This window comes from Blennius ocellaris (genome assembly GCF_963422515.1).
Source record: "Blennius ocellaris genome assembly, chromosome: 6".
Lineage (NCBI taxonomy): Eukaryota > Metazoa > Chordata > Actinopteri > Blenniiformes > Blenniidae > Blennius > Blennius ocellaris.
Genome location: NC_137655.1, coordinates 27,306,946 through 27,330,612, shown reverse-complemented (window position 1 = coordinate 27,330,612; position 23,667 = coordinate 27,306,946). Strand labels below are relative to the sequence as shown.

Below are 23,667 nucleotides of genomic sequence, written 5' to 3'. Positions count from 1 at the left end.
ATGTTGTTTTTCCTCTCGGGGACGATGGGAGTTCATCCTGACCTCAAAGAGCTGCCGGAACAACGAGCGTTCCACTCCTGATAATAAGAGTATTGAGATGATGTAGATGCCTCGAGAGGACACAAGGGGGGGCAATAGACTCACCAGACGATCCGCTTCATCGCAGATCTTCACAATAAAGCTGCTTGGTGGTCTGCAGGTGTATTTATGCCTTAACCAGGAGACGAAACCTGAGGTTCTCTGAAACAGCCGAGATTAGGAGATTAACTCATCTGAAGTTTGAAAGTACAGACTTTCTGAAGTTTGAGGCTTTGTAGGAAGTAAAGTTACTCACTGGAATTGGAAAAGTAAAACACCTTCAACCATTTTATAACTCCATTGCCTGGATGTATTGTTGATTTCATGGCTGTACAGCCATGAAATCAACAATACATCCAGGCAATGGAGTTATAAAATGGTTGAGGGTGTTCTTGATTCCGTGGCTGTAGAGCCATCAGAACAAGCACACTCCAGTTTAACTACACAAAGCTCATATTCATGCATTCGGGTGGTTTGTGAGATTTATAGATGCTAAAAAATGATCTTGGATTTTAGTAACTGATCAACTGACTAGAATATTTCTCAAAACCGTCTTGGATTACTGCAAGTGTACGTCAATAATAAAGTACATTTACCAAAGAAGTGAACAACTGCTGTTCAATTAATGTTGTTTTAGTTGATAGTCAATAAATCGTCTGACCGTTGAGTTTGAAAATCAGACATTTAAACCTGTTAAATGCAACATTTAGTCACAATGAGCACTCAATCAACCACTCAACTCACCATGGGGACTGTGTGCTGTAAACACAGGCTTCTGTGGGACTCAAACATCTGCTTCCTTCGAACAGCATCAACAAGCGTTTGTCTTTCATTTATTGAGCAACGTTTCCAGTCCACGTATTGCTCGCAAAAAGACAAGTGTCCTTGGATTAGGAAAGCTAAAGAAAAACTCTTAATGCACACATTTATTCACAAAGTGCATCAAATTCATAAGAAAGGTATTGTTTTGCTTGTTTTGTATATTTTTTTTTGCCATTTTGGAACGTGAAGGAAATGTATATATGCGTGTCCTCCAGAAAAAAGAATAATACAGCAGAAGAGTCATGTGCACAATTATTCTGCAGAGCTGCAAGCCGCTCAAACCAACAAGCAAATTGAAGCGATTCTAAGAAATCTGAGATTTTCTAACCAGTTTCCTTCAAGAAGTGAAGAGAAAGGACACTGAGATATCAGTGATGGAAGAAAACAACCCAGCACTCGTCTCAAAGCCGCTCTTGTCAGGGGGACTTTAATTTGTAAAAACACCCAGAATGCAACAGATATTGACATTTTGGGGGGGAAATTTTACTTTATGTTGACATTGTAGTAGTTTTCAGTAGTAATTATGAAAATATTGATGTTTTCATCACGTATGCTCTGCACCACCACAAAGACCTTTAAAGTTGAAGTGTAAAGGTTTATATGGCAGCATGTTGGCGGTCCGGGCCCCTCAAGGTGAACCAGGTCTGTGTGTGGCCCCCTGAACTGAAACGTTCTTCACTCTGCTGGTTTAAACTCAATGCTGCTGCAGGGATCTGATATTGTGAAAACAGTCTTATTATAGGAACCCGTCTTGTGTTTCCTGCACGAGGGTGAAAACCAAGTCCCTCCAGTGAAAACAGCCAGAGTGTTTGTGGTTGAGCTGAGAGGAACTCTGCGGGGAATGAAAGGAAATCAATGCAGTGACGCCAGAATGTAATGTACACACAACATGTGTGTACTTGTTTTCCTCATGTTGTGAGGCCCAAGCCTGAGAGCTGGTTACACTTGTGGAGTCTGACTCACAAAGTGGAGACCAATGCTGGTTCTCCAGCAGTTTGGGGGGGTTTGGGTTCACTTCTAGTTGTGGTGCAGCGGTTTAAAGACAAGTTTGAATGTTTTCTCCAGGATTGTCCAAAGTAAAAGACTTGCATGTGAGAATGACTGAGTTTAATGAGATTACTGTGTGATTTGATGTCTCTGTGTGTGGGTCCAGTGAAGGACAGGTGATTGGTCCAGTGAAGGACAGGTGATTGGTCCAGGGGGGGTTCTGCCTTCGCCTGCAGTTAACTGAGATGAGCTGGAGGGACTGGTTCAGAAACTGAAGGATGAGAGGAAAGATCTGGTGAGATGTGCCTGACATTTTATCACCATAATGGATTTATAAAGCGTTTATTTGGAGGTGAGTCAAAGTGCATAGAGGGACTGTGAGTCAGTCACACTGGTGGAGGAAACACTGCTGCGCTGGCTGAGGCAGCATTCAGGCATCATTCATACCAGGCAGTGTGGGTAAAGTGCCTTGCCCAAGGATAGAGTGGGATTCTAACCGCCAACCCTTCGGTTATTGGACGACCCACTCTACCACTGACTCACAGATTTTAAGTTTAATTGTTTACTATTGCAACAACAACACAACATCAGCAGGTAAAACTAGTCTGATCTGTGTGTGTGTGTGTGTGTGTGTGTGTGTGTGTGTGTGTGTGTGTGTGTGTGTGTGTGTGTGTGCGTGCGTGCGTGCGTGCGTGCGTGCGTGCGTGTGTGCGTGTGTGTGTGTGTGCGTGTGTGTGTGCTATTCTGGTGGGATTACGTAAGTCCCAGCGCTGCAGAGGACTGGGACACGGTGGAAGGTCAGACCCATTAGTCGTCTCATTGTGCTGCAAAGTGAAGCTGCAGCTTCTGGAGTCCAGAGGAAAATCAATCCAGAGATAAAAATATAAAAACGTTCAGAAAAAATGCACAATAGAAATGAGCTTTTACAGTAATTTAATTTTTCACTTGAGACTTTTCATATCTGAATGATTTCATATTCAACCTCCTCATGTATCGTCTCATGCGGTGCCTTCAGTGGACAAAAACAAATGGTGGTCGTCCCCTTGGTCACTTTCTCATACTAATATGAGACAAAAACATCATATTCAGTGGCGTACAGGCAGAACTGAGTGTAAAGACAAGGCCCCTTGTGCAGCATGTAGATCCACCTGATGACAGTATGATTTATAAAACATGTTGTCAGTAATTGTATATTTATTTAAATATTGGCATACTTTTAATAATTCCACCCCCAAAAGATAAAAGGAAAGAATGAGAGGGAGAAAGAAGGAGAGAAGAGTGGATGTCACTACACACCATCCTCAATGAGTTCATTTATACTTGTATTGTCCCTCTAGGGATTTTCTTTTTATGTTAATCAGGCTGTACTGCAGTACATGTATTGGTATAATTTAAGTGTGTAATTGTGAAAAAAGAGCTGCAGTGAGGAACAGTAATGCAGTGGGGTCATGTAGAACAACAATGTGGTGCAGTTTACTGAAAACAATTAGACTTTTTAGGGAGTTTTAAAAAAATAAGCAGTATTTCAATTATGTATGATTTGTGTGTATGTGAAAGCTGCAGTGAGTCCATTTGAAAAGTGACCTGGAGGAATCTGGGTCATGTGGGACAGGACGGGACAGGACGGGACAGGACGGGACGGGACGGGACAGGACGGGACAGGACGGGACAGGACGGGATGGGATGGGACGTGGCGGGACGTGGCGGGACGGGACGGGACGGGACGGGGCGGGACGGGACGGGGCGGGATGGGACGGGGCGAGGCGGGACGGGACGGGACGGGACGGGACGGGACGGGGCGGGACGGGACGGGACGGGGCGGGATGGGACGGGGCGGGATGGGACGGGGCGGGATGGGACGGGGCGAGGCGGGGCGGGACGGGACGGGACGGGGCGGGGCGGGGCGGGGCGGGACGGGACGGGACGGGACGGGACGGCGCGGGACGGGGCGGGACGGGACGGGGCGGGGCGGGGCGGGACGGGACGGGACGGGACGGCGCGGGACGGGGCGGGACGGGACGGGGCGGGATGGGACGGGGCGGGGCGGGGCGGGACGGGACGGCACGGGACGGGACGGGGCGGGGCGGGACGGGATGGCACGGGGCGGGACGGGACGGGACGGGACGGGACGGGGCGGGGCGGGACAGGACGGGGCGGGACGGGACGGGGCGGCATGGGACTGGACGTGGCGGGACGTGGCGGGACGGGACGGGGCGGGACGGGACGGGATGGGGCGGCATGGGACTGGACGTGGCGGGGCGGGACGGGACAGGACGGGGAGGGACGGGACGGGACGGGACGGGACAGGACGGGACAGGACGGGGCGGGACGGGACGGGACGGGGCGGGGCGGGGCGGGACGGGACGGGGCGGGACGGGACGTGTGTAATTGTGAAAAATACTGATGTTGATGATCACGTCAATATGGACGACAGACCACAAGTAAGCTTAACATAAGCTGCACCCACCATATGTAAAAAGAAAAATGTGTACATATACAGTACAAACACTTCAGTCTATAAGTCCATGTGTCCACGTTGTTACAGGATGAATTTCACTGTGGGATTGAGGGTTTTTTCTTGTTCTTTTTTTAAGAAAAAAAAAAAGTTGAAACACTTCTTCCGTGGTGGACTGGACTGGAGGGAAAGAGAGGGAGGGAGGGCGAGGGAATTACTGCACAAATACACAAACACTGAGGGTTTCATCTCAGGTCGTAAAGTATTTGCTGGTTGTGATTGTGAGGAGAGTGTTGGTCAGTCTGGAGCACAGCCACAGAGGGCAGAGTTACGTGATGCACCTAAACGCATCATCCACTTCTTCGGCATGAAGCTAGTTTACGTAAAAATCCATAAATAGCGTCATTGTTTAAGCTGCTGGGTTTGAAGAGTGGGGAAAAGTAGCAGTTGATGGTCCAGACTTTACCAAAGGGTCCGGTACGCCACATAAAGTAGAAAAAAGTAGCTGAAGGGTAAAAATTGAAAGTGCCGGTACTGCAGACTGGTGTGTACCGGCACTCTTAAAGCACTGATGTCATGTCTTCCTCGTCTCAATCTGTCTGTCCACTCCGTCTCAATCTGTGTCTGTCCACTCCGTCTCAATCTGTGTCTGTCCACTCCGTCTCAATCTGTCTGTCCACTCCGTCTCAATCTGTGTCTGTCCACTCCGTCTGAATTGTGTTCAACTCAAGGTCAAAGCCATCATGTTTGCGTTGTGCGTCTACTGAGCATGTGCAGAAGAACCACTGACCACAGGAACAGCAGCCTCCCGTCACTGACAGTCACAGTCTGAAGACTTTGTGTGAACGTGTTTCAGACGTGAACATGGAGACTGAGGTTCTGCAGAACAGCGTCTCTCCTGGACGTCAACCTGATTCTCCCTGGTTCCACCTGGTTCTATATGGTTCCACCTGGTTCTATATGGTTCTCCCTGGTTCCACCTGGTTCTACCTGGTTCTACATAATTCTACATGGTTCTTTCTGGCTCTACATGATTCTACCTGGTTTTACATGGTTCTATCTGGTTCTACATGATTCTACCTGGTTCTACCTATTTCTACATGGTTCTATGTGGTTCTGTGTGGTTCTACAATGTTTGATGTGGTTCTACTTGGTTCTATGGGGTTTTACATAGTTCTACCTGGTCCTACATGGGTCTACATATTTCTAGCTAGGTCTACGTGGTTCAATGTGGTTCTACCTGGTTCTAGGTGGTTCTATATAGTTCTACCTGTTTCTAGTGGTTCTACATTGTTTTACCTTTTTCTACATTGTTCTACCTGGTCCTACATGGTTCTATATAGTTCTACCTGGTTGTATGTGGTTCTACATAGTTCTACCTGGTCCTATGTGGTCTACATGGTTCTACCTAGTTCTACGTGGTTGTTTGTGGTTCTCCCTGGTTCTATATGGTTGTATGTGGTTCTCGTTGGTTCCACATAGTTCTACCTGTTTCTATGTGGTTCTACATTGTCATACCTGGTTCTACATTGTTCTACCTGGTCCTACATGGTTCTATATAGTTCTACCTGGTTGTATGTGGTTCTACATAGTTCTACCTGGTCCTATGTGGTTCTACATGGTTCTACCTAGTTCTACGTGGTTGTTTGTGGTTCTCCCTGGTTCTATATGGTTGTATGTGGTTCTCGTTGGTTCCACATAGTTCTACCTGTTTCTATGTGGTTCTACATTGTTATACCTGGTTCTACATTGTTCTACCTGGTCCTACATGGCTCTACGTAGTTCTACCTGGTTCTACCTGGTTGTATGTGGTTCTAGCTGGTTGTATGTGGTTCTACATAGTTCTACTGGGTTCTTTGTCATTTTACATGGTTCTACCTGCTTCTACCTGGTTGTATCTGGTTCTATGTGGTTCTACCTGGTTTTACCTGGTTGTACATGCTTCTACCTGGTTCTGCATGATTCTACCTGGTTGTAGCTGGTTCTATGTGTTATTTCTGGTTCTACATGGTTCTACCTGGTTGTAGGTGGTTCTAGCTGGTTGTTTGTGGTTCTTGCTGGTTCTACATGATTCAGCCTGGTTCTATGTGGTTCTGCATAGTTCTACCTGGTTCTATGTGGTTCTCCCTGGTTCTAGCAGGTTCTACGTGGAGGTCAGTGAAGGCGTCAGAGCACAGTGCAGAGCAGGCCGGGAGGCGGAGCTTGGTGAGGGACTCAGCTCGCTTCAGGCGTCATTAAATATTCATGTTCTCTTTTTGACGAGTCATTATCCAGTTGGAGGCCCGCAGCCTCACAACACTCTAACAAGCACCAAACAAAGGGTGTTCTGTCTTTTCAAGGACTTTCACTGAAATAATGAGTTCCTTCGTACCCTGGAGTGAAGTTGGAACCGCTTCACACTCCTGTGCTTCTAACGCAGGTCCAGCTCACACGACAGTCACAACACAAACACACAAGCCAAAAATCTGCAGGAAACGAAGCGGAAGCTTCCAGTTGTGAATCACATAACAGCATCCAGGAACTGTCAAAATGATATAAATGTAAATTTTTTGGTTTGAGAAACAGTTTGCTTGTAAAATTCAAACAATTGCAGCTGTGAAGGTTTAAATATTCAGCTTTCAGACCAAAGAAAAAAAGAAAAACGTGACAGAAAAACATGGCTCTCCCAAGGGAATGGAAGCGTGCCGCATCTATCTTCTTAGTATGAAAATAAACTGAATATTTAATTCAGCAGCGCTGCGACCTTCTGTGGTCCTCCTCATGAGCTGAGTCGGCAAATTCCCTCCGAGCGGCGCCGCGGCACAGAATCAAACATGTTGTTTTAACCTGCTATGAAAAATGACAGGCTCCTTCGCTTATGCTTAAATCAACATATTTAATGCATGGATGCAAAAACACGATTGTTAAGTAACTAAAACAAGCCAGATTTAACCCTTGGTTGGTCAGGCGGCAGTGTTTTCAATGTGCACCGCGATATGTTTTCTTCTCAATGGTTAAAGGAAATATTGCAATATTAAAAACAAATGATGTGATTATGATGTGGTCAGGTGTTATTCTAGGTGTTTTGTTAATAACACATTGTACTGTAGAGCAGTCGCACTCTATAATGAATATTCAATCTTTACACTTAAAATATAATGAAATATTTGTGATTTTGAGGAATATTATATCCTGACGTATCTGAAAAACCTTTCAGAATAATTCAGAACTTGGACTATATTTCCAGACGGTATTGTCAGATCTCAGAGTCACTGAGCTCCGCCCTTTTTGTCACTAGTGTTTGTAGAATCCGTCTCCAGGCCGACGTGCCTGATTTTATACACCTGTGGCCATGGAAGAGATTTAAACACCTGTAATTCAATGATTTAGAGAGCTGAGCAAACATTTTTCTCTATGAAAGATTAGGAGACCATAATAGCACATCGTTCATTTTTGCTCCAAATCTCTTGAGTTCCGCCACTTATTTGTTATATAAAGGAAGCAAAGTACAAATGACCTGATGGTCACTGAGTGTCCATCTGTCCTTCAGCCCCCCCTCGGCAAAATAACCTCCGACATCATGACGTCCAGTTGGAGGGAAATGGACCTTGAATGCTGCAGCAGTCAGTCTTGTGTCTTTCACTAAAGTCTGTATGATGAATGAGTGATTGAGGTTAACTTCTGAATGTGAGACTGTTACATCCTGACTCCATGTGGAAAACAGAGAAACATCCATGATTCATGTTAGTGGCTCTGTGGAGCAGAGGGGTTTTTAATGTATGCTGATTGAAGAGAGAAGAAGCTGAAGATGTTTGATGAAAAAAGACTGGAAATAATCACATGTCACTTTAAAAATGGAAATAATTGATTGAACGCTAAATAAAGCCAACAGACTGATTCATGGTTTATCAAGCTGAGCTGAAGGTCACAAGAGACGTGTTTGTACACATCAGATGTGTTTTTTTAGGGATCTATTTGCTCTGACTCTATAGTTATATAAGTTGTAATGAATAAAGAGCTGGTGGATCTGCAGTGGATCTTCTTACAATGAGAATAAATAACTTTGCATTAAACCAATTTCCATCTGGTCTGAAGGCTTAGGAGTCATGGATTTTAACCTGTGTACATCTTGTATTTATTTACTGTCAAGCCTAACACTAAAGAAATAAATAGTATTTACGTATCAATTAATTAATTACATTAACACTATTACCAGTTTCTGCAGGTGTTCTTTGAACATGTTCCTCCACCTGCTAGAGGATCTTCAGCTGAACATGTTGAATGATTCCTTCACAGCTCCACGCTGCTAACAGCTCCACGCTAGCTAACAGCTCCACGCTGCTAGCAGCTCCACGCTAGCTAACAGCTCCACGCTGCTAACAGCTCCACGCTAGCTAACAGCTCCACGCTGCTAGCTAGCAGCTCCATCTTCAGCGATATGCACCTACAGTACAACGTCTAATTGACAGATGAAATAAAAAGTACCCTGGACCTGGCTTCACTTTGTCATGTATTTAACTTATTGTCAATATTCTGTACCACTTCCTGTTTTCTGTCTGCTTCCTGCCCAGAGTCACAGGACTAATATGGTATTTTCTTTCTTGCTGATGACATGACGTCTGTGTGTATTTGTAATGAAGGGACACCTGCTTCTTCAGTCCTTTTCTCCTTGACATTCTTGAGAGGTACAGTTGTAAACTCCTGATGTGCTGCCTGCTGCTGCCTGCTACACAGGAAGCACAGTGACATGAGATACGTTTGACTCACTTCCATTTATTAGCCTGTTTTTCCAACATGAATCGTTGCAAAAGCATAAATGAGCAATATAACAACTACATACTGTACATTTGAGGCCATTGTTTAAATTTTTCATCCAAATGAATTGAAATTAGTCCAGAGTCCGCTCAGGAAGAAGCTGCCAGTCTGTGAAGGACGAGCCTCAGTGCTGAAGCTTCTTCTGCTGAAAACTGGAGCTGAACCAGAGATTTGTTCATAGTTTTTATTTCAAGGACTGATTTGCATAAACACACTTATGTAAGTGCTTTCAGTGATGTGTAAAGACTTACTGAACATGCCCTCGTGGACCTGTCGGGGGAATTGGACTAAAATAAACAAGTTAACAGAAAAACTTCTGGGTGTTTTTTTGTGTTCCACTGTTGGTTTTTACTTAGTGTACAGTTATCAAGGTCACTGCAGTCAATCCTGAGTCCAGACTGAAGACCGTGACCTTCAATGTTAAGTAAAGGAACTGCAGCTTTGTTTCTTCAACATTGAAGAATTTAACTTGGCAAATGTTTCAGGTGATTAATTATTATATCAAATCTCTCTTTTTCCATCCCAGCTGGAAAAATAATCCCACAAGAAATCGACTAGAACAGAGACTAAATCTGGATTTATGTTATTCTTACCATAAAACTGAATATTCCGTGCAGCAATAAGATTGAGTGATAATATCAAGGTCAGTTCAGTCCACAGGTACACCAGATCGGTTGTTGAACTGCTGAAGGAGATACAAAATAATGATCAAGACATTAAAGAGTCCCTCGAGGATTTCAGACCTTTGAGTATTGTGAAGTAATTCTGTCATTTCTTTGTAGAAAATTGCAGGGAATAACACAATTGCAGGTCAGAGGACAAAGCAACTCACGTAATCTTTTGTTTGTTGAAAAATCAAACTGAGTGAGTAATGCACCTCTGGAGCTGGATAATGTGACTGCAAAAGAACATGGAAACGATCCACCCTGGTTCTTTTCTTCAGCGGGTACATTTCATCCTGGGTTTTGTCTGCTGTGTCTTTTAACTCTCTGAATGAGAAGATCCAGATGATGATGATTTTCCCTGTAGCAGAAGATGCCGAGCACATGAGGACGTCTGACTGCAGAACCGAGAACCACCAGAGGGGGCAGCAGAGAGGATCCTGAAGATAAGAACTACGAGAGGTGACCAGGCTGTTGGAAAGGATCAACCCATGTAGAAAAAGGAGGCAGGTCATGAAAAGATAATGTTTAATCAGTAGTTCGACCGTGAAATAAGCTACATATTGTGTCTGAACCTCTGATTTCCTGAAACGACGGCAGCACCCCCCACCTCGCTTGATTGTACTGCTAGCCAAACTAGATTCTAAACATCAACCTCAAGCTTGTTGCACATGAAAGGCTGGATACTTCCATCCGTTGCTGTTGCAAAAAATAAAAAATAGTGTGGTCCCTGTTGTTAAATAGACAGTATGCATTGACACTTCAAAAGCTTCAATAAAGAGGCCGAGAGCCATAGTTTGTAATCATCTTTACTGCTGAGATCTTAATAGTTTATTGCTGCAGACAGAGTCGCTCCTATAGTGGAAAACCCTGGACAATCAGTAAATAAGAGTTCCGCTCATATCCATGTGAGAAAGTCTTATGTAACTGAATGAAAAGCTGTGTAAATAAATGCATAGCTTATGTCTTCTTCGTAGAGTAAAAAGTACAAGATGTCCAGTTTTTTTTTTCTTTTTCCGTCTTACACAAGTCCACCATCCGTGTTGACCTGGACCATTTTCTCTAAGTCCTTCTTAACGTCCGGGAAGCCCTGCAGCGCGTCCTGGAAGTCCTTCCAGGACAGAGAAAAGCACTGGCAGTCTGTCAGCGCTTTCACCGTGGCCAGATGTTTGCCTTTAGTCAGCACGCACGTCTCTGTTGTGCACACAGAAGGAAGCACAGGGCCGTGTGTTAATGAGCGAGTAAACCCACTGATGGAGATGAGATCCCACAATTAATCCCAAATTAAATAACCAGACCTCGCCCAGCCTGCTTAGCGCCGCTGAGGTAAGCTGCCAAAAAGATTGGGACCTGTTCCCAATTAAAGCCAGAGAATTAAATAAATCAGCCAAATTGAAGACAGATTTATCCCCATTGGGTCAGCGGTCTTCTTTCTGCTTCCACTCCAACAAATGCAAACTCTCAAATCAGACAATATTGAAGGAGGAGATTTTTTTCCAATGTGTTGCTTTGAGATTGAAAAAAAAACAACCTTCCTTTCAAACATGTAATATATTTTCCAGGGATGCATCGATACTAATACCAGTGTCAAATGAAAGATTTGGCTCATTTCTCACGCTCTGCCGCTCATCCCACAGACGCTCCTGACAGATGCGGCACCATTCCAAAAGAAAAAAATGAAGCACAGACACCAGGATATGTCCTGTCATAGTGTCTCCCTCAGTGTCTGCTGTTTCTACATGAGCAGTGACAGTATGCAGACCACGGTGCAGTAAATGTACACTGACTGGACGACTTTCTAAAGCAGTGGAGCCGCACTGCTCGTGTGCACAAACTCCTGTTTCAGATGGGAAGCGAAGCGTTTCGGTGCAGTCTGTGAAAAAACTCTGTTAAATGAAGCTAAAGTTCAATAAGATGTGAACAGTTCCAGGAAACGGAGGTTCAACCTGTCTGCCAATCACTGGCTGCCTGGCATGTTGCCAGATAAGCTTTGCTGTGATTGGTTGATGAGAAGGAAAAGAAAGCCTCTGTGTTGTTCAGGTGCAGGACCCTGACCTTGTGTTGCATTTTAGCTTCATACAAACACTTCATTTGATGCTCACATCACATTTGCTGCCTGTTTTTTGGTCAAGTGACTCAGAAGTGATTCTCATGATTACAGTCGCTGAAGACGTCAGAAGATTTGGACATGCGCACTTGTTTTATTTTTGTTTTTGTTCTCAAAGTTCAGGCTACTTCAGAGCCACGTGCTAACTGCAAAGATAAAAAATGGATGATGACATTTGTTTGACTCCAGTTGCATCTTGTGCAACATGGTGCAATTATTTTCTGTTTTCCCCAAAGACTGAGTCATGTGACCTCTTCAGCTGGTCCCTGTTGAACAGATTTGATGACATAAGAGACACAACGTTCAGGAAGCGCTCCTGGTTACATGGTGGTCACCCTGGCACGTATCAGATACTAAAGAATCAGGTCTGTATCTGATCTCATAATATCTCAACGCTTGCGTCTTTTTCCTGCTCACATTGGTCCAAAAGCAGATCCGATGTGTTCCACGTTACCCCGACGGTGTAGCTGCAGGCCCCGTGTGGTTTTATGATCAATAATCAACGTGGATCCGACTCACCTCCGAAAAAGTCTCCGTCACACAGCTCCCTCTGGTGGGAGTCGTCCTCCACCAGGACCTGTCCGTGGTCCATGAAGAACATGCGATCTCCGGGGACGTTCTGCCGGACGATGACGTCGCCCTCCTGGAAAACCTCGTACTCCAGTTTGAGGAGGAGCACGTTGATGAAGTTCTCGTCCCGGTTCTGAAACATTGGCACGTTCCTGAGCAGCCGGCTGCACATCACCGTGACGATTTGCTGAAAGATGAATGAAAACGGTCAAAAAAACGATGAAGAGGAAAGACGAGTTGGAGGAAGAATAGAAAACACGCACCTCTTTGAGTGCAGACGACACGGTGTCCATCACCTCCTGCTCATCGAACCACTTCCCTCCGTAACGAGCCTGGTAGTAGTTGTTGATGCGGAGCTGCAGCTCCGGCGGAAGCTTCATGAAGGCCATGTAGTGTTCCAGCCGGCTCATCTGTCCACAGCCACAAGTCACTGTCAGACTCTGCCTTAGCTAACAGCTCAATGTATAGAATCTCTTCTACTAATGGGAGACATGGAGGACATGAACAAAGTAACACACTTCCTCATCTAAATGCGTTTGCCTTCGGGATTATCAGGATTACTGGGAAGGTTTAAAGTCATAGGTCCAGGCGCCGTTTCCTCGTCTGATTTTTATCTTCAGATTTTAGGAGAAGATATTTTAATTGAGGTCATTCTGCTGCTCGTCCCTTTGACTTTGTGACAGATCATCCACCAGAAATTCTATTCTTTTCTTTAGTTTTTAGTCCCACAACTCTTTTCAAAGGTTCATTTACTGTAAAGATCCGAGAGGGTTGATGTTTCTCCACAGACATGTCAGTCTCCCAGTGTCGCAGGCTTGTGGAGCAAAGTGTTCATCCAATCAACCCAACAGCCAACTCAGTCTAACAAACAGTTCCCATGAGACTTTCTTCTTTGTGTCTGTGTAAACAAGGTCTAAACCCTCATTTGAATATGTCACCAATAAAAAGTACAGGAGCTTGGGAGACAGACCACTAACTAACCACTGTGCCTGGATCAGGCCCAGAGTCCGTCACTATTACAACTATGTAACTCCAACAACTTTAAACTCGGATTTCACAATTAAAAGCCTTCAATTTTGAAATTACAAAGTTACATTTCTAATTTCACAAAGTTATGTGTAAATTGTGGCATTTTGTTCAGGTCTTTGGTGGAGGTGAGGCGACGAAAAAGGTGAAAGATAGTAGGTGTCACCCAGTAGGACCTTGCTCTTGTACTCTTTGGCTGCTGGGTCGACGTTGACGATCATGGCTGTAGCGTTGGCCACCAGGACGGTGTACATCAGACACCCAGACACCATGCTCACCATGACGATCCACATCTCCACGTAATCTGGGGGCAACACCACAACATCCCGTTTGCACGACATCAGAAACAGAACATCAAATCAAACTTTGCTTTGGTTGTTACTTTACACAACGGTGGTGCTCAGAGCCACTGAAAATGCAACTTTTTGAAAATGGGTGAATAAATGACTCCCCTGAAACTCTGCTACTGCACATGTGATGGTGGCCGGAGATAACAGTTTTAGGAGCAAAAAGCAGCTCCGCAGTCAATGAAAATCAAAGCGCTCTCATTAACAGGAAATGGTAAGGTCAAAGGTTAATCCATGCACTATGCCCACGAGCTGAATCAGACCACAGATTCTTTTCTAATTGACCAGACAACAAATTACAATAGTCACATATCCAAAAATGTTGATGTGTATGTGGTTTCATTATAAAAACAGCCAACAGCTTAAACCCATGGCCCAACATGCTAACTACATTGTTTTTAGTGTTTCTGTGTGAATGGACATTGTTTTCAAAGCGTGTTGAAGCAAAACTTCTGAAAAGAAAACACAGAAACATTTGTCTTAAATAAACATTTTGCAGGTGATAAATTGTTGATGTTATGTGGTTGTTGTTTGGTTTTTTTGTTTTATCCTTTGGAGAAACTCAAATGGCCTCTCAGAAAAATCCATGCAAAAAACCAACAACATGCAAACATGGGCCAGTTTTCAAGGTCTAATTGAGATCCTAAGAAAATGTCTCATGATGGTCTTCTTTCACACGTGTACATCGAATGCTGACATGTTAGAGAAATTCTATTGAGCACCAGGTGCTTGAGAAAACTTCTAATTCTTACTTGTTGGAGCATCCATGGAGCCATAGGAGAGGGCAATCATCTGGGAAAGAGCTCGGAAAACTCCCCAAGAGTATTTTACAATCACTGTGGCATTCTGGAAGAGAAAGGTTTAGTCTGAGTGGAAACCCCTCATCATGAGCATTGCCGTTTGCTCAAGATGAACGGAGACATACCATCAGGTTTTCTTTGCGGACCCAGCAGTCGGAGGGAAACTCCTCCAGCATGGGCACAAAATACTGGATGCAGCCGTTCCAGTGGCACAGCAGGAAGATCATCATGAAGAGGGACAAGATGCGGAAGAACAGGCGGACCACCTCCAGGTTGGCATTTGACACCTGACAGGTAGAGACGCCATGAGACCAGGTCAGCAAGTCTTTGTTTCGCTGAGATGTGCAAAAAATATTGAGTTCAAACTCAGTCTGCCTTTAAAGCCTTCATATGTTCACTGATTCTTTTCTTTCTTTATTGTTGTTGAGTTACATATTGATTTCAAGTGCAATTTACTCCCGTAAATCCAGTTTCGAGACCTCATTCAATCAGTCATATGTGAGAGCAGCCATGAGCCTTTTTTAATTGCCATCAGAAAACAATAAGGAGGAAGCGCTGAGGTCTGATGACAGCATCAAACACGGCTTCACGTGTTCTCCATCCGAAGAACAACAAGGCTTCCTTTCACAACTGTGTCAGTCATTGAAAACATGGACAGTCTACCTGATACTACAACGAGCTTAGACAAGAGCAGTGAGGCTGTAAACAAGCCAACAGCCAGATTACAGAACCAGAGATTTTCACAGTGGGAGGGGGCCTCTTATGAGTATTACACAGATTAACTGAAGGAAAATATTTTTTTTAAATGGACCACATAGATTAATACAAAAATCCTTGATTTGTTGATTTCACTGGTCATCCTGATTTTTTGAAAGGGTTAGGGTCGGGTGGAGATGGACCCGGAGAAGGTCAGAGCCGTTAGATTGGCCCGCCCCGTCCTGCAGGAAGGACCAGCAGTGGTTTTTGGGGTTCACCAATTTCTATAGGCAGTCCATCCAGGGTTTCAGTTCGGTGGTGGCCCCACTCCATTCCCTGACCCCGTCCCGGGTTCAGTTCTCCTGGATGCCCTTGGCCAACGTTGCTTTTTGAGGGCTTGGCCCCCGTGTTCTGGACCAAGAGAGGCAGTTTGTTGTGTAAGTAGACGCTTATAATCTTGGGGTGGGGGCGGTGTCCTCCCAGCTTAGCGCCGGGGATGACCGTGTCCACCCTTGCGCGTTCCTCAACAGGAAGCAGTCTCCTGCGGAGAGGAACTACGATGTGAGGAACCAGGAGCTGCTGGCCATCAAGGTGGCATTGGAGGAGTAGAGATCCGGAAACCATCCTGCCTGACTCCATGGTCATAGGAGCCTTGACCTAGGACGTCGAGGAGAGGGTCGAGCAGGTGTTGAGGGGACAGCAGATTCCACAGGGGTGCCCACCTAACCGTCTTTTTGTACCTGATTCCCTCAGGTCCTATGTTGTCCAGTGGGCCCACACTGCTCGTGTCTCCTGTCATCCGGGGACCACAAGGACCTTGTTTGTGGCCAAGCAGAGGTTTTGGTGGCCAGACATGGCCTGCGACATTCGAGAATACATGACCACCTGCCGTGTTTGCGTCCACCATAAGACTTTGCAGTGGCCGGTTTCTCATCTGCTCCCCCCGCTGCCTGTACCCAGGCGCCCCTGGTCCAACATTGCCAATTTTTGGTCAGTTTTGTCACTGGGCTTCCCGTGTCTGAAGGTAACTCTGTAATTCTTATGGTTATAGTTGACCGGTTTTCAAAAATGTTGCACTTCATTGGCTTGCCTAAGCTCCCCTCGGCCAAGGAAACGGCCGAGATCTTACTTCATCCGGTTTTCTGCATGCATGGGTTCCCATTGGATGTGGTGTCGGACCAGGGACCCCAGTTCATCTCTTGGTTCTGGAAGGCTTTTTGTGGACTGCTGATGAGTCTCTCCTCTGGCTACCATCCCCAGCCTCATGGGCAGGTGGAGAGACTCAACAAGGAGTGGGAGATGGGCCTCTGGATCCTGGCCTCCGGATCCTGGCCTCCGGATCCTGGCCTCTGGATCCTGGCCTCCGGATCCTGGCCTCCGGATCCTGGCCTCTGGATCCTGGCCTCCGGATCCTGGCCTCCGGGTCCTGGCCTCTGGATCCTGGCCTCCGGATCCTGGCCTCTGGATCCTGGCCTCCGGATCCTGGCCTCCGGGTCCTGGCCTCTGGATCCTGGCCTCCGGATCCTGGCCTCCGGATCCTGGCCTCCGGATCCTGGCCTCCGGATCCTGGCCTCCGGATCCTGGCCTCCCAGAGCCCCTCCTCCTGGGCCAAACACCTCGTTTGGGTGGAGTTTGCCCATAACTCTCTCCCATGTCTCAGCAAAACTCTCCCCCCTTCGAGTGTGTTTGAGGGTACTAAACTCCAGTCCTCTGGTCCCTCCCGCCCCCAGCCCGTCTCCTCCACGCATCGTTGACGGCCTCCCAGTCTACATGGTGAGGAAGTTTCTGGCTGCCCGCTGTAGGAGGCGAGGGGTCCAGTACTTGGTGGTGCGTCTCTGTCACTTGCTCTTCCTGTGTACTCCTCCTCTGTGTGTGCTTGGGGAATCAGTCTGATCGTCTCACCTGTGACTTCCCTCTCCTCATGTATTTGAACCGCTCCTTCATGTCTGTGTGCTCGATCGTCATTGTTGTTTCAGCTTCATGACCTCAGCCCTCTCCTCCTGTTCTTCTTTGTGTTTTGAATTTCCCCGTGTACCGACCCCTGCCTGGGTTTGGACTGCCTCTTTGAACGCCGCATGTAAACTTGTCTGTCCTGACTGCTTAATAAAACCTGCAAACGCCAGTTTGTTGTGCGATTCTGCTTTTGGGTTGTCCTCGGACCCTGACAATCACTACATTATAATGATATAATGATGACAAATAGTACCTAAAAAAAACTGAGGTGTGTGGGCTGATCCATCCATCCATCCGCTGCAGTAACAATGACCAAAGATTTGAAAAAGGGACCCAGCTTGTGGTAAATTCCACTGTTAATGCTTCACACATGTTGATATAAATATTTCTATCAGCAAATTGAAGAAATACAACAGCTCAATCTGGTATTCAAACGTACTTTCTCGACCTCATTGAAGAACCGGACCAGTCGGGACACCCGAGCCAGCCTGATCAGGCTGAGGATCCGCACAAACATCAGTATCCTCATCATCTTGTTGGTCTTGGAGGGGCTGTCATCGTTGTGGTAGTGTAAATCCTGCGATTGCAAATGGAAGAGCATTTTGTTCAGGTGTAGCACTATTGACAGTCATATTTTTACATTATTTTATTTATGTCTTAATTACATTTTTAGTGTGAGGCCATTGTATTTTTTATTTATTTTTTTATGATTTCCATTTACCCAGTGAAGGTTCCTTACTAGTGTATGGCTTATTTAGGTCAAACACTATTTGACTGGATGGAAAAATCTGCATGTCTTTCTTAAACATTTTTAGATAAGACATTGTTATTTTGCTTTTATTGGCTACTGCTTACAATGAGTTTAACATTTTATTTATGGCCTTTGTGCCACTGTCCTCAATCGATCCAATGATGTGTATTTTGGAGTTATTTGTCTGTTATTTGAAGGTCTTGGGTGGTTGATTGGTTAGTTGGTTGGGTGGTGTGTTTGTTAGTTGTTTAATTGGTTGTTCTGTTGATCGCTTGGTTGATTAGTCTCTTGGTTGGCTGAGTGGTTGGCTGGTCATTTGGTTGGTTGGTTGGTTGGTCTGCCAGTTGGCTGACTGGTTGGCTGGTCATTTGGCTGGTTGGTTGGTTGATTGGTTAGTCGTTTGATTCGTTGGTTGATTAGTTGGTCTTTTGATTGTTTGGTCGGTCGGTTAGTCATTTGATTCGTTGGTTGATTGGTTAGTTGTTTCATTCATTGGTTAGCCAGTTGATTCGTCTGTTGGTTGGCTGACTGGTTCACTGGTCATTTAGTTGGTTGTTTGGTTGGTTGGTCTTTTGATTGTTTAGTTGGTCGGTTAGTGGTTTGATTGGTTGATTAGCCTGGTGTTGGCTCCTGTCCTGTGTTGCAAAATCTTTGCCAAAACTGTAGGATCATTACATGGATGGATTATACTTTGGATTCTTCCTAATCTGTGGATGATAATGCCAGAATATTACAACCATGGTATGATACAATCCACCTGAATCTAAGAACTCAATGATTTTGACAATATCTAATTACCGCAAACAGCAATATGTAGCCAATTGGGAAAGCTGCTATGACGTCTGGAATGAACCACGTCCTCAGGTAGCTGACGCGAATCCGCTTGATGTCCAGGATGGCTTCCTTTAAAAGAGAAGAGAGTGTCAGTCAGAGCAGACAGAATTAAACAAAACATGAAAAAACACTTGAACTGAACAAATTCTCTTTATTTAAAATCAAGCAAGGAGGTGATACCGGGTGTCGTCAGTGAAGAAAAATTACTTTGCCACATTGAATGTGATGTTACTGACGCACATGTGTAAATAGTTAAATTAGACAATTAGCCCTCAGGTCTCTGACACGCCGAACATTTAGAATGAGCAAGAACAAAAGACATGTTCGAGAAGTGGTGAACACTCTTATGTCACGTCAAGAATCTGGTAGATCACAGCCTTACGGGGGATTTCTACATGGAGCTAGCAGGTTCTCCCTGCTTGGATTGGGTATCCAGGTTTCCTCCCACAGTCTCAGGACATGAACCACAGAATGTCCAATTCTAGCAGTCTTATACTTTGCATTCCGTTGTCAGTCAGTCAGTTATTTTGAATAAACAAACAGACAAACAAATAAAGGTAGCCTGAATTAATTTGATCATTGTTTATCTTCTTTGTTTGGTTGTTTATCAGCAAATCAATCAATCAGTCAGTCAGTCAGTCGATTAATGTGGGATCTCACTAGTTAGCTTCATTCCTTCAGTCATTTGTTTATTTCTTTTCTCCTTTGTTTTATTGTTTATTAGGGAGTCAATCACTGAGAACTCACGGACAGATGGACGAGCGAACAAACAAACAAACAAAGATACATTTTTATTTATTTGTTCACAAGTTCATTTCTTTGCTCCTTTATTCCATTCTTCATTCAGTAGTTAATCAGTGGGTCAGTCAGGTAGTTAATCGGTTAACATGCCTTTCTTGTGTGTGTGACCTTGTGACCTCTCCAGGCTGTACCCTGCCTTGCCTCCAGCCTCAGCCTTGTAAACTGGTCTGACCAGCTTAAAGACGGCAGAGATGTCGGCTGGACTGTGAGGTGGACAGTAAAGCAGTCTGCTGACAGTAAACACAGCCCAGAGTGAAAAACACCAGAGATGAATCAGTTGTGATTGGCAAGATAGAGGTCACACAGCATGAGCCTATGAAAACAGATAGGGTATCATCTGCATAATACTTAATTGGAAAAACCATACTCCTCATCCATCTACAGCATCATAATCCCTGTTATAAAATCACACAGCAGGTGCCAGTTTTGCCCGTGTCCAGAGGCCGAGGCTGTTAATCTCGCCCTCCATGTATTGAGTAGATTACAGATAGGGCAGAGATGGATTGTATGTGCTTGTCTGTGTCTGGATTAAAGTTTCTCAGATTGGGTCTGAAAACCGAGAGGAGCCTCTCTCACCTCCGCATCTTCTGTGATGATGCCCATCCTGAAGTTCAGAGCCACGTCGATGAGGAAGAGCGTGTCTGAGAACACGTTGAAACTCTCCCAAACCAGGCCGTTGTTTCCCTCCAGGAAGGCGATCTCCATGGGAATCCCGATCAGGTTCAGAAACGTGATGGCCATCATGCACATGATGTAGTAACTCCTGCGGGAGGAAAAAACAAACAAACATATGTGAGCATGTGTGTGACTTCTAGATAACCCAGATCTTGTTACTCGTGAGGCTTCATAGTGGAAAGTCTCAGTTCATTTGCCAGAAGAACTCATTAGACGCTGGTGCAGCAGCCGGTAAGGCAAGCTGACTTATGCACACTAAATACTCCGATACTTTAACTGCGCATCTTCTCAGCCAGGATTCCATTGCCAGGCTCGGATAACTCGGCTCTCTGATCCCAATTGTTTTCATCGCCGTTGTCACTCCATCTGATCACCTTACACACGAATACAATACAAATGACTATACTGCAGAGATAAAGGAAAGCCAGCCGTCCATTGATGCTCCTTCCTTAAACAAGTCATCTGATCTATCTGGGGTTTTTTTCCCTTCGAGCCATCCACAGCTTAAAAATAACATCAGGCAATAAAAGCCATCTTTAGAAAGCCTCTTTAGAAACGTTAAACCAGAGGTGTCAAACCTATGGTCTGCGAGCATAAACTGGTCCTCCAGAGGGTCCAAGGTGGCCAGTCGGATGACTGACCATGCTAAGTGTAGAAAGGATATAGATTTTAAGGGGAAACATTTCAAAACAAATAAGGCCCCACTTATGATGGGCAAAAATTAAATTAAATTAAATTAAATTAAATTAAATTAAATTAAATTAAATTAAATTAAATTAAATTAAATTAAATTAAATTAAATTAAATTAAATTAAATTAAATTAAATTAAATTAAATTAAATTAAATTAGATTTTTAATTTAATTCTTTATTTTATGCTGTATTTAGTAATAATTTGGTCACATTTCATCCTCCAGAGTGAAACAACATTGTTTTTCTTTCAGAAAGGTTTTGCGTTTATTCCGCAACATTTTGAAAAATGACGTCCATTTTTATGGAAACGGCAGAAATGCTGAACGCAATGTAGTTTTTCTGTAGAGCCACTAGTAGGTGCTGTTCTTTGTTTCTGTGATGAATCCACCCACAGACACACACACACACACACACACACACACACACACACACACACACACACACACACACACACACACACACACACACACACACACACACACACACACACACACACACACACACACACACACACACACACACACATTCATAATGAAGTGTTTGTCCTAATTTGTCCACTGGGACCTGAACTGAACAGTATGATGACTAATCCTTGCCGTCTATAGGTGGTAGATGTAGATTGTTCACGCCTGCAGAGGTAAAGGGAGCCTCTTATTTGCTGTCGAGCGTTCACATCAGACCATAATCTAAAAGTGAATTTGGAAAAACAAGAAGGCAAAAAGCTTTAAAAATCTTTAAATCTTTTGAAGCTTTCGCCTGAGAATAATACAAAAGAAAAGATCTTGTACGTCTAAACAAAGCAGACACATGGGGAAGTCGGGGAGGAAGGCTGCAAAGGGAGAACATGATTTATGGGGTGAACTGTCAGGCATTGTGAAAAATGGAACTATGATGAAATCGCCATGAGGATTTTTAATAATCTTTTGGTGTACATGCAATCATGTAGAATTTGCTCTAGGGAAATTAATGGTACTACTTTGTAGTAGTTGTTATCTGTGGGTTGTCCGGTGATCATTTTACTCTTGTTGATCTTTACAGCTGGTGATCGGTGCTGACCCTGTTACACTGGCTACACTGGAGAGCTTTTTGTTTTGGATCAGTCATTGTAAAGCTACTGCAAATTCAGACATTCTATGAAACTTCAGTGGAAGGATTCTTTTCCCCTCACATGCATTAGAATCTGTCCACAGAGAAACAGCTGATTCACAATATTTATGATAACAAGTTCTTCAACGAGTTGCTAAAACCACAGAAACATTTTGTAGTACATTTCAGGGATGAGTACTGGTGAAATGACAAAAAGCAATTCAGGAAATATTTGTCCACACAATCTCTTTAGCATTAGTAGCGTGGATGAAGGTGATTATGTGTTTCTCCAAGGTAAGAAGGGTCAAGACTGTCGCAGTGATTTCCACTCATCAAAACAAGCTGATTCTACTTTGTCTGCAACACTCTACAACCTGGAGAAAAAAGAAGCAAAATCATCGTCATTAATGATGCAGATTGACTCCCATTACTCAGATAATTACTGGCACACAGCTCCAGCTTCAAAGTGGCTGACACCTCATTAATTTTGACATGAAGGTTTAGAAATTACCTGAAAGAAAAAAGAATAAAGCGTGCACAAGCTGAAACAGACAGAGTGAAAGTGGAGGTGATGAATGGGACTGGCCTGATTCTATCAGCTGAATGGAGTACCTCATGAGGCTGAAGGGGTGAATGACAAAGACTCCGCTCTGCAGCTGTCGGATGCACTCCTGCTCCACTGCGATCTCGCTGCCGTAAACGTACAGGGATTGTCTGTTGAGCTGCGGGAGGAGCAGGGCTCTCCATCCACAGGAGGCTTTGGAGCATCCCGCCGTGGGAACTTTGACTTTCTCCATGATGAACTTCACTTAGTGTGATCAGCCACAAGCACAGGCCATGCTTCCTCAGCTTCTTCTTCTTCTTCTTCTCCTCCGCCTCCTCCTTCTCCTTCTGGGGTCTGACTCCTGCGGTTCTGACCACCTCTCTTGGTCACAAGGTAATTTTCCATCAAGGCTTCCCAACCTCTGGGCTTATTGGAGCAGTGTAGAGAGAGTCGAGTGGCTGCCCGCCTTTCTGCTTGAGCCCTCCCTCCCTCTCTCCCTCCCTCCCTTCCTCTCTCTCTCTCTCTCTCTCTCTCTCTCTCTATTCCTGCCCCCACTACTGCCCTGTACTTCTTTTCTTTTTCTCCCAGCTCATCAACTATTCAGTATCTGTGTCTCATCCCCATATGAATCAAGTCACGTCAACGGGGCGTGTGTGTGTGTGTGTGTGTGTGTGTGTGTGTGTGTGTGTGTGTGTGTGTGTGTGTGTGTGTGTGTGTGTGTGTGTGTGTGTGTGTGTGTGTGTGTGTGTGTGTGTGTGTGTGTGAGAGAGAGAGAGAGAGAGAGAGAGAGAGAGAGAGAGAGAGGATCACCATCATTGTCATGTGAAGCTGACATCTGGCAGCTTGTGCTGGAATAAGTTGAGTCTGGGTCTCTCTCTCCCCCTCTCTCTCTCTCTCTCTCTCTCTCTCTCTCTCTCCCTCCCTCTCTCTTTCTCTCCCTCTCTCCCTCCCTCTCTCTTTCACCCCCCCCAGTAGGGTTGTAATTAA

General features: G+C 44.9%; 1 protein-coding gene across 1 annotated transcript; it reads right to left on the bottom strand.

The window, feature by feature from the left end:
- Positions 1–10,819: 10,819 nt before the first annotated feature.
- On the bottom strand, positions 10,820–22,933 carry hcn5 (hyperpolarization activated cyclic nucleotide-gated potassium channel 5; the record flags this gene model as incomplete). Its single annotated transcript, XM_080498585.1, has 10 exons — positions 10,820–10,992; positions 12,425–12,662; positions 12,739–12,885; positions 13,678–13,805; positions 14,601–14,694; positions 14,774–14,983; positions 17,737–17,874; positions 18,847–18,951; positions 20,260–20,446; positions 22,749–22,933. 10 exons carry the CDS (start codon positions 22,931–22,933, stop codon positions 10,820–10,822), a joined length of 1,605 nt encoding a protein of 534 aa, XP_080354711.1.
- Between the last annotated feature and the right edge of the window lie 734 nt (positions 22,934–23,667).